General features: G+C 48.2%; 1 protein-coding gene across 3 annotated transcripts in view; it reads left to right on the forward strand.

The window, feature by feature from the left end:
* The window catches only part of SLC37A2 (solute carrier family 37 member 2), a 34649-nt gene that overhangs the window by 9414 nt on the left and 10449 nt on the right, over window positions 1-14786 (forward strand). For all 3 annotated transcript variants that reach the window (XM_047753952.1, XM_047753954.1, XM_047753953.1), the window contains exons 3-5: window positions 6431-6512; window positions 6997-7090; window positions 7216-7294. In XM_047753952.1, coding sequence (XP_047609908.1) covers window positions 6431-6512; window positions 6997-7090; window positions 7216-7294 — 255 coding nt within the window. The remainder of the gene's footprint in view (window positions 1-6430; window positions 6513-6996; window positions 7091-7215; window positions 7295-14786) is intronic.

Here is a 14786-nt window from a genome sequence, read left to right on the forward strand (position 1 = left end):
GGCTGAGGTGAAGTGAGTAGTATTACTGTCCTTACTTTGGCTTCTGGCTCCTGCCTCGTCCCCTGGATCCTTCCTACTGGGGAGGAGTGGGTGAGGGTGAGCCATGGGACCAGGCCCGCAGAGAATCCTGAGAGCATTCTGGGCAGGACCATGGCTCTGCCACCATCATCGCATTTCCTGCTGTGCTGTTTGCATAGCCTTTCTTCAGAAGAGAGACCAACTAAATACTGTTGACCACTTCTTCCAAACCCTCTCAACAATCTCTTTCTTCCAGTTTTTCCAGGGAAACCGAACATCAGACTGTAGCTAAAAGCCATGTCCTTTCATTCTGTCAGAGCACTCAGGGTTCCCCTACTTAGATTCCTTCTCAAAGCGAAACAATCTACCCTACGTCTTCCTCTCCCCTAAAAAAAAGATCATTATCTTATCTACTCATTCATTCCATAAAGTCCTGGGCTCCTTGTGGCTCCTAGTCAGTGGCTCCCCTTTCTGGGAGAAATCTTGGGGCCAAACCCTGACTCAGCTTGATCTTTCTGAGCAAGCACCCGAATCCCAGCTGGAGGAAGGGTGGCAAGTAGAGAATTCCGTGGGCTGCTTCTCTGCCATGAGAGGGCTGTTTTCAGAGGCCCTCCCAGACCTGTCCTGTCCTGTTCCATCTTGTAAGTGGAAGGCCTGGCTCAGGGCTCTGCCCTGTCTGTTCCGGGCTGATCTTTCCCTACCAAGATGTCTTCCAGTGTCAGTGGAGGACTTGGCAGGGGGTGGTGTGGTGGCATTGTCACCATTGGCCTGGTTCTTATTTCCCCCCAGCCCTATCTCCTTTTCAGAGCTGCTGAGTCCCAGAATAGGCACATCCAAGGATAGGCCACCAAATCCATTTCCTCAGGACAAGGGTCAAGGTCACATGGCCAACCCGAGCAGCCCTAGACATCTACTAGGAGTCCCAGCCTCAGGTTAGAGGCTAGGCTGAGGTAGGGGATCATGGGGATCAGTCAGTGGGGAGTTTAAGTCCCCACCGGCCTGACATGAAGATAGGGACTGTCAGCAATGTGGTTGCAAAGCAAGGAAGAGGAGACAAGGACCGGAGGTGACGGGGTAGACGCTGGAGAAAATGGGCCTCTGTCTACCATCTCCTAAGGTCAGCATCCCTCTGCTGGGCTGTTTCTTGTTTTCCGTTGTCCTGGGCTGGTAGTAGGTCCTTTGGGGTTTTGCTTTTTATCGTTTGCTTCTTTGGCAGACACTGTTCTTTGTCCCTTCCTCTGAAGCATTTCTAGTGCAAAGTCTTGCCAAGGTCCATAAAGATATTAGCTGGCTCAATTGAAAGACTAAGTTGGACTGTCACCTAATAGTTAAGAGATAGGTAGTGTGCCTCTATCTGACTTGGTTACTCAGTAACCAGTGCTGGGTAAGGGGAGGTGGGACTAAGAAGCGTCACTTCTCATCAACACAGACTTTTAGGGTCATGGGCCAGGCAGCCCGCCTGGAACAGTCTGTGGGCCTTGCTATACACATTCCTGGGTCTGTGGCCTACTGGCCCAGCCCCTGGCTGCCATGCTTTCCCCCCACTGCCCTTGGCCCAGCTTGGTGAGTCTAGCTGTATGTTTTTACCCCTGCTCTCTTTCTGGGGCCCCTTGATGCTGAAAGAAGGGCTCAAGAGAAGAGAAGTGAAACCTGTGGGTTCTTCACGCTGCAAGAACATGTCAGCTGTCTTCCCTGTGAGCTACTGTGAGTTTGGTGGCCTTGTCCTCAGCCCAGCCCTTCACCTGATCCATGTCCCCAGTCCCCTCTGAACTACGGCACCTTGGCCTTTTTCTCGGAAGAGCTGCCAGAGTGGAATGGAAAGAGGCCCGGCCCCAAGTGTGCTCTGCCCAATAGCCAGGCAGCTCTGGGCTCATCCTGCCACCGTGCTGGAGTCCAGGCAGGAAGTCCCAGAGGAGGCCAGTGCTAGGCCTAGCATCACACAGCACATTAGAGAAACTTCTGCCCCCCCACCCCCCCTCCCTCTGGGAGGCATGACTCTCCTGCTATCTTGGGTGTCAGATTTTCCATTGGGGGGTGGGGTCGGAGCGGGGAGAAAGGGCAGGCCAGGCCCTGGGCAGGGCTGGAATCTCGCATATCAGCATGTCTGGGGACCTCTGCTGAGCCTCCTTGTCTACTCCCAAGGGAGCAGGTGGGCGGACCCCAGCCGATAGGCCTCTGTCCTATGCCATTGCAGGCTCCCCCGTGCAGCACTAGTCACTGCAAGGTGTCTTTGAGTCCCTCTAGCTGAGATCCTTATAGTGGGAGGAGGGGAATGCTGGCCTCCTAATCCTCCTAATCCCTACTTTACAGGTAAATCCAGGGCCTGAATCCCACCACCCAGAGCAGTTTGGCAGCAGCCCCACCCTACTCACTTCCTGTAAAGAGCAGCTGGGCTACCGCTGACCCCTCCAGCTTTCCTTCCTCAAAATCTGAAATAATAATAGCAGTCTTTTCTTTTTGGCAATGCCCACAGCATACAAAAGTTCCAGGGCCAGGAGTTCCCATCATGGCTCAGTGGTTAATGAACCCAAGCAGTATCCATGAGAACAGGAATTCAATCCCTGGCCTTGCTCAGTGGGTTAAGGATCCAGCATTGCTGTGAGCTGTGGTGTAGGTCACAGACACGGCTCAGATCCCATATTGCTGTGGCTGTGGTGTAGGCCAGCAGCTACAGCTCTGATTTGACCCCTAGCCTGGGATCCTCCATATGCCGTGGGTGCGGCCCTAGGGAAAAAAAAAAAAAAAGACCAAAAGTTCCAGGGCCGGGGATTGAACCTGAGCCACAGCAGTAGCAACGCCAGTCCTTAACCTACTGGGGCACCAGGAAACTCCCATAGCTGTCATTTTTAAGTGTTCCGGACACTCATTTAGCCCACTGAGTGCCAGGAACACATAAGAGCTGTTTTACACATCATCTCATCAACCTGCCAGTAGTCCTGTGATGAACTCTTCTCTTCAGATAACAAACAGCTTTAGGGAATGAAATCAGGTTTTCCCTGATTCCTAAGTCCTTGATCTTTTCTCTTACGGACACCAGCTCCCTCAAAACACATGCTGAGGGTCCCCTGTGGGGGGGCCATGTGCCTGAGGGGTGGCTGGCAGGAGAGATGAGGCAGAGGGAACCAGCCTTGCCTTCTGCGAGGAAGCCTGTCTGGAGCCTCCCAAAATAACCAGCAGAACATAGCGGGGGCGGGGGAGGGGGCTTCACCTGGCTTAGCCTCCGAGGTATCCAGAACTCTCTGAGCTAGAAAATCTCACCTCTCTTCAGTCACTTCCCGTCATCCCCAAGAAACCGTCTAAACTGCAGGCCCGCCCTGACCCATCCCATACCCCCTTCCCAGCTACCTCGCCTTCTAGGCTTGGCCGGTCCCACCTTCCAGATGTCCTGAACTGCACAGAGCTCCCCAGACTGGTGGTCTCATTCATGCCTGTGCGCTTTCGCACACGTACTCTCCGCCCCAGGCCTGGTGGACCTGGCCACCCCTGCTTGTCTGGGAGGATTCTCCTGAAGCCTCACCTCCAGAATCCTTTCCTGACCCTGCTTCATCCCAGCTGGCCTTGGGGTCCCTCCTTCCACGTCATGCAGGGCCGCCCTCTTTTATACTCTGTTGCACCAATTCTGTTTGCCTCCCCGATGACCTGTGAGCCCCCGGTGGGTGGGGGTCTCTCTCACTGTTTTTCTGGCTTATTGCTGGGTCCCTGATAGAGCCTGGCACGTGGTAGGATGTGGATGGGAGGGCACTCTTGTTTCTGCCAGAGGAGTCAAGTTGTCAGAAGTGGGCACAGATGTGCCTGCTGTTCTGTCTCAGCTTCTCCCACCCAAGGTTGGGAGGGAGAAGACTCCAGATGATGGCAGATAAGGAAGCTCACCTGGGACCACAGGCTGGAGAAAGTCAAGGGCGTGTGAGCTGAGGCACCTTTGAAGTGAGCAGGTTCTGGCACGAGGGGCTGAAGCAGTACGGTGGTGGGAGCGGGGAAGGGAGAAGAGGGGCTGCCAGCTGGGCTGTACCTTTTGACCCCTCATTGTCTCTGAGCAGCTCCTGAGAGGGCTCAGGTTGGCTGAGTTACAGCCTGGTCCTCACTGCCAGGCCTATCCAGGGAGAAGTCAGTGTTGGGAGCCTCAGGGGTGCTTGGGGGCCTTGCAGACCCAGAGATCTGACTTGTCACCGAGGTCAGTGGCTGCATCCATGTGGCAGCCAAGTTAGGCTCAGCTGAGCTCCTCCCCTCCGGCAGGTCTTCTTTTGTTTTTTTAGGGCCACACCCAAGGCATATGGAAGTTCCCAAGTTAGGAGTCCAATGGGAGCTACAGCTGCTGGCCCATGCCACAGCAACTCGGGATCCGAGCCAAGTCTGTGACCTACACCACAGCTCACGGCAACGCTGGATCCTTGACTCACTGAGTGAGGCCAGGGATCGAACCCATGTCCTCATGGATACTACTCGGGTTCATTTCCACTGCACCACAACGGGGACTCCCATGAGCTCCAGGGGTCTTAAAGGTGGCACAACAGAGACCTAGGAACTAGTGTGAGAGTAGTATTATGTTCACCTGTCTTTGAGATGGATGTGGTTCGTGCTATCATCCATGTGTAACTGATGAGGGAACCAGAGGCAAAACAAGTTTAGGAACTTGCATTTGGTTACGTAATAAATTAGAGGCATCACTCAAAGCTTTCAACTTTTTCCAGACCAGGCAGCTTCCTAGGCAGGGCACTGGGTGAATGTCTTTTTTGGCTATGTCCGTGGCATGTGGAAGTTCCTGGGCCAGGGATCAAACCTGCATCACAGCAGTGACAACGCTGGATCCTTAACCTGCTGAGCCACTCCCATCCACTGCTCTTTGAAGAAGCCCAAACTTTGAAGCACTCTCTCCAAATTCTCTTAGAGAACCTCCCCACCCAATTCTAGAAGTCTCTGAACTAGGAGTCATGAGCCATTTGAAAAATTGGAAAACATTGTTGCCACCAAGCTAGTCTATGTGAGTCACTCTGACAGTCCCTTGGAGTAGCCGCAGATTCCAGGGAGGGCCCTTGATCACCAGCCCCCTGTCCCATGCATTCTCAGGAACTGGGAGCAAGAGGTCCAGACAAAAGAGCTGGAGCTTCATTCTTAATGGAATGGAGAGCCACTGAAAATGTTAAGCCAGGTGATGGCAGGGGGCAGGTGTATCTTTGTTCTCTTCAGAAGATAAACTGTGAGGCAGAGGAGAGAATGGAGTGGAGAGTGAGTCAAGGGTGGAAATGAGAAGGGGCCTGGTAGCCCAATCTGAGTTCAGCCTTTGCTGAAACACCCCTTCATTTCGCAAGCAGGAGCCTTCGTCACATGCTTACGGAGGTGATTTTGGGGTTTGGAGACAGGTCCCTGAAGAAGGCAGATGGAGCCTCCAGTGTCTGGCCCTTCAGTTTGGGGATCCCAGGGATGGAAAGGGCTTCAGGACCCCTCCTCCCCTTCTCCCCCCACCTTCTCCTCAAACTCTTTAATCAACCAAGGCTCTGGTCTTTCTCCTGGGTTGTCAGTCCCTCCTGAGGTCTATTTCCCATGTACTTCCTGGCTCCCAGCTGCTGACCTGGCTCAGCTGATGCTGTGCTGGGCAAGCAGACAGTGACTCAGGAGGAACCAGACTCCCTTCCCCAGACCCTCAGAAGGGGAAGAGTAGAGCATGCAGTGGAAACTTCGGTGGTGCCTGGCTGAACTGTTCTTTCCATCCCAGAACAGGGCATGGGATAAGTGAGGGTGGGAGAGGGCACATGTGATATGTGAGCCACCAATGGAAAGAATGACCCCTCTGTCCAGTGGGATGGACTAGACTGGGCCTAGGAAGAGGACCTGCGTTCTGTTGCCACATTTCCAGCAATGTTTTAGACTCTGCTTGAATTGGGCTGTAGCATCTGCTCCTTCTGCTGTGTTCTTAAGAGCAGTATTGACCTCACTTTGCAGCCTCTTCTCCTACATCAGCCTCTTACCCACTCCCACCAAGTCTAGTGTTTTATAAACAATTCTATCTCCTTGCCCACATCTCTCTTGCCCACGCAGAAGCACCCCGACCTGAGTGAGACCAAAGGAAAGCAGAGGTGATGGGCAGTAGCAAGAGCACAACAGGATACTGTGGTGTCACCTAGGGCATAGGTGCTGGGCCAGCTCTGTTGGGAGGCCTCAGGGACTGGGACCAGGGAGACGTGCCTACGGATCATCCTGGCCTCTGGGCATTTGTTCCTACCTTGGCCTCTGCCCTGAGGAACGTGTGTGTGTGTGTGTGTGTGTGTGTGTGTGTGTATGTAGGAGAGCATGAAGGTGAGGAGTGGGTGGTACTGAGGCCCTGGGGCTGCCAGAATGCATAGGTAGGATGCTTCCTGACCCATGGAGATGGGGATCTGAGCTTCCTGCTAACCCAGATGCCTGCCTTTTCCTGCAGGTTCCGAGGCTTCATCCTGTTGATCACCTTCTTCATCTACACCTGTTATCACATGTCCAGGAAGCCCATCAGTGTGGTCAAGGTGAGGCTGGCCCTGGGGGTAAGAAAGAGAGCAGGAAATGCTGGGCCCCAGCAGAAATGTACTTCGGTAGAATGGTCTAGAACCCGGCCCAGAACCAAACTTATCCCCTTCCTTCGGTCACTGAACCTGCTCCTTCCCCTGGCCGACCCCCACGTTTAGCAGACCCTTTTACCAGCAGAGTTCCCCTAGCAGCTCACTTTGACTTTCTTCACTGAGACAGCTGTGTCAGGGGCTGGGGGCGGAACCAGAAAGCAGGCACCCTGGCCTCCGAGGGTTCTGCTCATAGACTCCCCTTACCCTTCACTGAGGCTCTGCTGTGGCCACTTGTCCTGCCAGAGGACATGCCAGAGGAAGGAACGTGGGCTCCAGAGCTGAGGGAGCAGCGGGGCTGGTGGGACTGGGGAGGTTGCTTGTTCCTTTCTGGGTCGAGTGAGCTCTGGGGCCACAAGATGACCTCTGACACATGCATCCGTTGCCTCTCCAGAGTCGTCTGCATCACAACTGCTCAGGAATAATCCAGCCCACCAACAACACCCACAGTATCAACGACACCACGTGGTGCAACTGGGCCCCATTTGGTAAGAGCAAGCCAAGTTGCTCTTCCCCACCCCTCTCCTCTGCCCCGGGAAAGGGTTGTCTGTGTTTGGAAAGAGCTGCTTGCAGGGGCATCCATCCACTTGCAGTCTCTCTCACTGGCTTTCAGATCAGAGCAACTACAAGGAGCTCCTGGGGGCCGTGGACAATGCCTTCCTCGTGGCCTATGCTATCGGCATGTTTATCAGGTAAGAGAGAGGCAGAGTCTGGGACCCAGAGTGGGATTGTTCAGAGCTGCTGTCTCCCCTTGACCAACCTGGGGCAGTGGGGTCAAAGGAAAAAGGGAGCTGATGGCTCCTCTCACTGGGAATGAGTCAAGACTTCCACACAAAGCCTCTAGCCATCTGGGTTTGCATGGTCACCCAGCCTGCTCCTTCCCCTGGCCAGCTCCCACTTTTAGTAACTTTTTTTCTTAGAAAGGCTTTCTTGGATCTCCTTTTGAGTTTGTTCATTCACTCAGTGGTATGGCTGGAATATGGTTTGTCCTGGATGGGGGTCCTTCGAGGATAGCCCTGGGTGCTAGGAAAAGCCCAGCCCAGCTTTTAGCTGGTGAGTATGATATTTGTTTCCAGGAATCAAAGATGACTAAGGCAGAGCACCTCCAAGGAGCTCACGGCCTAGTGGAGTGACTGATACATCAGCAGCTAGGTATAAAACAGGCTTATGAGTTCCTGCTGTGGCCCAGTGGGTTAGGAATCTGCTGCAGCAATTCAGTTCGCTGCAGAGGTGTGGATCCCCGGCCCAGTACAGTGCATTCAAGGATTGGGCGTTCAACCATTGGTCAAAGCTGCGGTTCAGATTCAATCCCTGACCCAGGAACGTCCATGCGCTGTAGGCGTGGCCATTAAAAACCAAAAAAACAGTAACAGAAAAACAGCCTCAAAGACAAAGGTGGCTGCAGGGCATTCTGGGGGCTCAGAGGGAGTCACTTAGTCCAAGCTGGGATTAAAGAAAAAGGATTAGAGAAGATTTCTTGGAGGGGATGATGCTTGAGCTGATGAAGAGGACTTGGGCCTGACACAGGAGTGGCTAGGAGGGAGGAACTGCGTGGGCGAAGTAAGGCAAGTGTAAAACAGCAGGATCTGGGGGGCGGGGTGGGGCCAAGCACGAATAACAGGTTTACCAGAGTGTAAAATCTGAAGGAAGTCGTGGCAGGAGATGAGGCTGAAGAATGAGGTCATTGTGTACCAGGCCGTGGCACAGGAGAGCCACTGAGCACGTTCAGATTTACATTCTGGACAGATCACTGTGAGCATGGGTGACAGAAGGTAGGTGTGAGGGAGGGTAGAACTGATAGAAAGTCGGAGGAAGGAACAGGTTTGATAATAGCCCTGCTGCGCTTTGAGGAGAGCTCGAGTTAGAGCAGTAGTAATATCAGTGGAGAGGAAACAGCACCCAGAGAAGAGGTACAGTGGAGGTTGCATGTGAAGGGGGGTGGAGAGGCAAGAGACAGGTAGCTCCATGATTTCTGGTTTCAGTGCCCAGCCTGGTGGTATTGCCAGATCTCAGCCTCTGTCCTCTGGTGCCAAATGGAAACGCAGAAGACAGTTTTGGGTGAAGGTGGAAAAAAAAAAATATATAGCTTTTATTGCTTTGCCAGGCAAAGGAGGCCAGAGCAGGCCAATGCTTTAAAGACTATGCCTCCCTTTGGGGAAAATTACAGGGAGTTTTATAGTCTAAAAGGAGAAAAACAGAGTTGCAGATAAGAATCAGGATTGGGGCAAGCACGTGTTCTTCTTTGGGGAAATCTTAGTCATCGAAACTGGCCTCAGGAGATCTCAGCATAATGCTGGTGGTGGTCTTCTGGGTTATTGCCTAGAATAACAGTGCTTATGACAAAGGCATAATGATGAGAGATTAGAACAAATGAGGAAAGTTCCAGAAAAACAGCCTGCGCTAATAATCTTTAACCCACAGGCAGTTGTGCTCAGGGCGCCTAAGCTTTAGCTCCCAGGTGATTGCGTTTAGGATACAGTCCAATGAGGGAGAAGCACAAGGAAGGGCTCCGAGCTGTTCAGTTTTAAAGTATTCATTTCTGAAAGAAGCATAAGGAATACAACCTTTCTCTTAAGTGTGTAAGATGCCTACATCATCTTGTGGATCCTTTGAGAGGGAGCCAGGATCCTTTGTTGCTTGACTATTGCTCCCTTGTCTTTGCCTCCCCTTCCTTCCCTGATAAGTAACTGTCTGCACCTGCCTCTTGGAACTCAGGGAAGACAGTGAAGGCTGAATGAGGACCATTTCCTAAAAACTGGGAAAAAGGCTTTTGTGCCTAGTAGCCCCACAGGGTCCTGCTCTGTTACATTCCCCCCTTTTCTTTGATACTCTTCAATCCTGAGGAGAACAGGTGTTGGGCAAGAAAGGGAATGATCGTTTCGGAGAGCGACAGTCATAAACTTGGCACAGGAACTTGGTTTTAGGGGGACCTGTTTTAAAATCCCCACTTCAGTTTTATCTTTCCCCAAGTCTTCCAGGGAGCAGGGTGACAACTGCTCTGGCTACTTCCTGCTGAAATAGGGCATGGTCTTGCCTCAATTAGGGGAATGGACACCAAATTAGAAATATTCCTGAGTTCCAGGTTCTGCATCCAAGTCTTGACCATTTTGGTGCAGCAGACCCCGTTATAAGTAGGAGGAGTGACAACTGGAACTTTAATAGACAAAAATATGTCTCGTTCCCTGAGGAATAAGAATTCCTCATCTGAAAACCCATTTGGAGCTGGCGCTTTTTTTTTTTTTTTTTTTTTTTAAGACCAAACCCTCGGCATATGGAAATTCCCAAGCTAGGGGTCAAATCAGAGCTGCAGCTGCTGGCCTCTGCTGCAGCCACTGGCCTACTCTCCAACCACAGCAATGTCAGATCTAAGCCACATCTGTGACCTACACCGCAGCTCATGGCAAAGCCGGACTGGCGACCCACTGAGCGAGGCCAGGGATCCAACCCACATCCTCATGGATACTAGTCAGATTCATTTCCACTGCACTACAATGAGAACTCCTGGAACTGGCACTTTGGGGAGATGTGTAGCCAGTTGTCTACTTTTATTTAAGTAGGTTTTAACTTCTGATGTAGTATTAACATATACATAACAGGAGCTATTGTCTCCTATTACATAGCTCCTTTTTTTCAGCTAACATCTGATCTAAAGCAATTTCATTGTCTAAAAATTTAATAGCTATGAAAGGATACCTTGAAACCATAAGATTGCAGCTACCAGCTGCCAGCAGACCTTGCTTTAAGAATGGCTGGTGGCATTCCAAGTCTGACACAGCTCAGAAAACTCAAGTTCCCAGCAATACAAGGACTTGTCTGAAATCATGATCATAATGGCCACCTAATATTATTTTGGATATCTGAACCATAGCTACTCCATTTGGGCTTTTAATACTATTTTCCCTTAATGGCCATGGCAGATACCACTGGTAATTATTTTAGTCCTTTTCTAGATATGAGGAGATGTAAGAAAGGGGCTCATAAAATCTTCTTCTGAAAATATCTCACTATCTGAAGACCTGTTTTGCCAGTTTTCCCAGAGCACAGAGTGCCTCCCTCCTGATCTCCACCCCAAGCTCCTTCAGGGGGTGTTGAGGGTCAGCAGCTGTAGTGGCTCCTGATTCAATCTGTGTAGAGGCAGATGGCAAGTGCCAATCCCCAGTTCACAGGGCTCCCCCATGCCATAAATTTGACCACAGTTTGGGGAAGCATTTTATGACTGTTTTATCCCACGGTGCTAGAAATGCTCATCCCCAGATCCGGCCAAGATTTAGTTGATAGGTCACTCAATGTGCTGTTACTAGACTAGGCCTTGTTAACTGTAGCCAAAAGTCTCTGGACCACCTGTCTTACTAGTCCGTTATGGTCCAGGAAAATATTCCTTCTTGTTGCATCTTCCCGAATCTAGAGTTACAATCATTGATCTGGTAAAGAACTATACATTTGATCAACTACTTCAAGTTCCATAGTCATCATTATCATTTTTTCTGGAGGCTCAGTCACACATTGGTAATACAAGAAATGATAATCTTATAAAATAGGCAAAATACAAACACTATAGCTAATGACATTAATAGAGTTATAAGTACACATTTAAGCCAAGAGCTTCCTATGCCAAACCAGTTTTAAAAGATGTTAAGACTAGGGAGTGCATCACTTAAAGCATCATAGATCCCAGTATTCAGTAGGCTATTCAGTTATAATAGTGAATTTATAAACATATAAATCCATCCCCCTTCTAATAAACAGGTTACAGTTTTTTGACTGAGACTTAGCTCATTGTTCTGACTGAGTTTGAATGCCCCTAAAAGAAAATACATATTTATGGTCAGGATCAGAGCAGGGATTATTAATTGGGCAGGTGAGAAAAATTCCACCTGGTAATAAAATACGTTTCTTAAGGGCTATCTAGTAGGAGCCTTGGAGAGAAAAAATTCACTAAGGTAACCCAGAAGTACTAGACATAGGCCACAGACCCAACAATTTGATTGATTTTTTTAAATTAGCATTGGATCATGCTCCTGATGGAAAAATATTTGATTCATATGAAAAAGTTCAAGTAGTTAAGAAAATATTATAAGTCATCATACAAGTTAGGTATCTTGGGCCAGCTGCCTACTTCTGAAGTCATTGTCTTCTCGTACTGGAGTAGTTTCTCTTCATGTGAGCACTGTTTTAAGATGATTTTGAGGTCAACGGTTTTCTCTATATACCAGTTTGGTGCAGAGGCTCAGTTCAGCATTATGGCCTAAAACCAGGAACTTGTGTTTTTCAAAAACTCCTTTCTATAGATCTTCTTGAAGAAGAAGTATTTTTGCAAAAGTGTCAGAGTAAAACCATTAATTGTCTATAATGGCAAAAGACATAAGGCACATTTAAAATCTGATTACAATGCAATTGATAAATTTCGTTACTGTGACATTATACTGTATTATCTGAGAAGGCTTATCATTCACTTGATAATGCTCTCCATGTATTTTTCTCCTTAGTTTAACTCTTTTTTTTTTTTCTTCTGAGATGCCTCAGGGGCTCTCTGAAGCATCCCAAAGTTAGCTGAAATCAAAAAAACTTTAATTAGAATTTGGTAGGAAGTTCATAAAAAATATCATTTTTAAAAAACATTTGGTCAGATAGAATAATGGGTCACTGTGGATAATACTTTTCCCAAAGTTATAAGAGATCTCAAAAGCAAATACAGATCATTTAAAGGCAAAGAAATTCACATAATCTGTTGTCAAAAGTAGCATTCTAAGAAGAGTTTGTTCTCTTAGCAGAGAGAAAAGCTAAATTCAAGTTTTGCATTGGCTTCTTTTTATTTATTTTATTATAGTCGATTTACAGTGTGTATCAATTTCTGCTGTACAGCATGTTGACCCAGTCAGACCACATAGACCACACACACACATTCTTTTTCTCATATTATCTTCCATCATGTTCTATTGAGATTGGACATAGTTGCACCAGCTTACTTTTAAAATTAACTTGTTTAAATTTATTCTAAACTTAGTACCGACCATGCACAAACCTCTTTTCTCAGTGTCCACTTCCCACAAACCTTCCATCACTTTCTGTATCCATATTAGCCTCTCCCTTATTTTTCTATCCAAAACAGCAAGCTATAAGACACTTACTTTCTTTTCCCTTTATAAAATACAATTCCATTCCTCATTCCTTCTTTACTGAAAACATAAATCCTACTTTCCTTAAGCAACTGTGGACTGTCTTCTATATCAGCATTCTGTAGACTGGCAAACATAAATACCAATAATTTTGAAAAACATGTGTTTTCAGAGTTCCCGTGGTGGCTCAGTGGTTAACGAATCCGACTAAGGAACCATGAGATTACGGTTTCGATCCCTGGCCTCGCTCAGTGGGTTAAGGATCTGGCATTGCTATGAGCTGTGATTTAGGTTGCAGACGTGGCTTAGATCCCATGTTGCTGTGGCTGTGGTGTAGGCCGGCAGCTACAACTCCGATTAGACCCCTAGCCTGGGAACCTCCATATGCAGAGGGAGTGGCCCTAGAAAAGACCAAAAAAAAAAAAAAAAAGTGTTTTCGTAGAACATTTCAGGGTGGCACCAAACATTGATTAATAGTCCTAAACACCTTTAATTTCTCTGTTTAGTAACTGATGTCTCATCCTATTTGACTTCTATTAAACCTAGGTAAAAGGTATTATACTTAATGTTGATAATGCTGAAGACATGTCTATATGAATTAGATCAACAAACTTTAATACCAGATACTAATTTATTTTTATTTATTTATTTATTTTTGTTGTTGTTGTTGTTGCTATTTCTTGGGCCGCTCCCGCGGCATATGGAGGTTCCCAGGCTAGGGGTCAAATCGGAGCTGTAGCCACTGGCCTACACCAGAGCCACAGCAATGCGGGATCCGAGCCGCGTCTGCAACCTACACCACAGCTCACGGCAATGCCGGATCGTTAACCCACTGAGCAAGGGCAGGGACCGAACCCGCAACCTCATGGTTCCTAGTCGGATTCGTTAACCACTGCGCCACGACGGGAACTCCCAGATACTAATACTGAATGTTTCCCAGTTCACGTGAACCTAAAATTGTTTGGCCAGTTCCCTTTCATATTTTGAGAGTTTATATATGTGCCTCATTTCCTTTAAGCCAATTAAGTAGAGTTCATTTACACTTAATTTTGATAATAATACCATGCAAAGGTTAAGATATATATATATATATATACATATATATATGTATATATATATATATACATATATATATATATATATATACACACAATGCACACATAAACACACAGACACAACCACAGATCTCATATCTTCATTTTCTAAACTTAGTAAATTTCTTTCCCATTTTTTTTCCCCTTCGTACCAGGAATTAGAGATAATAGGTTAAGTATTCCTGAGAGCCCCAGTCTTAAAGCATAGGGCAAGAAAAGCAAGTTCTCCAAAAAGGACTTTTTCCCTCAGGGTCAGATTTCTGCAAAGATGTTTTATTGAGCTTGCTTTTTTAAACTGTACATGCAAAAAGGACAAGTTTTAGAATTTTCAAAAGAGGTTCACTTAAACCGGTTTTCTCTGGACCACATAGTGTTATAAGAAAACGTCATTTTTTTCTTAGTCATACACTCATAGGTTGACCAGTTTGTCAAAACCTTTCCCAGGGTACTATCAGATGGAACTGGAGAAGCGCTTCTCATATTGAGTGGAATTAAACACTCATGCACAAAACTGAAAGCAAGAACGGAACCCTCTCCAGCCAGAAAGGAAGCCATGGCTCAAACTGGCTTCCAAGTCCCGCTAAACCTGGGGCCTGAGTCTGGGTGACGCCTTTACAAATAGACTTCCTAGGAGTTCCTGTTGTGGCTCAGCAGGTTAAGAACCTGACTAGCACCCATGAGGATGTGGGCTCAACCCCTGGCCTTGCTCAGTGGGTTAAGGATCTGGTATTGCTGTGAGTTGTGTCATAGGTCACAGATGCGGCTCGGATTTGCCCTTACTGTGGCTGTGATGTAGGCCGGCAGCTGCAGCTTCAATTAGACCTCTAGCCTGGGAACTTCCAAGTGCCGCAGGTGAGGCCCTAAAAAGAAAAAAAAAGAACAAACTGGGAAAGTTCCGGAAAAACATCCTGTGCTAACAGTCTTTAACCCACAGGCAATTGTGCTCAGGGTGCCTAATCTTTGGCTTACAGGTG

Source organism: Phacochoerus africanus, chromosome 11 (genome assembly GCF_016906955.1).
Source record: "Phacochoerus africanus isolate WHEZ1 chromosome 11, ROS_Pafr_v1, whole genome shotgun sequence".
In the NCBI taxonomy this organism is placed as follows: Eukaryota; Metazoa; Chordata; class Mammalia; order Artiodactyla; family Suidae; genus Phacochoerus; species Phacochoerus africanus.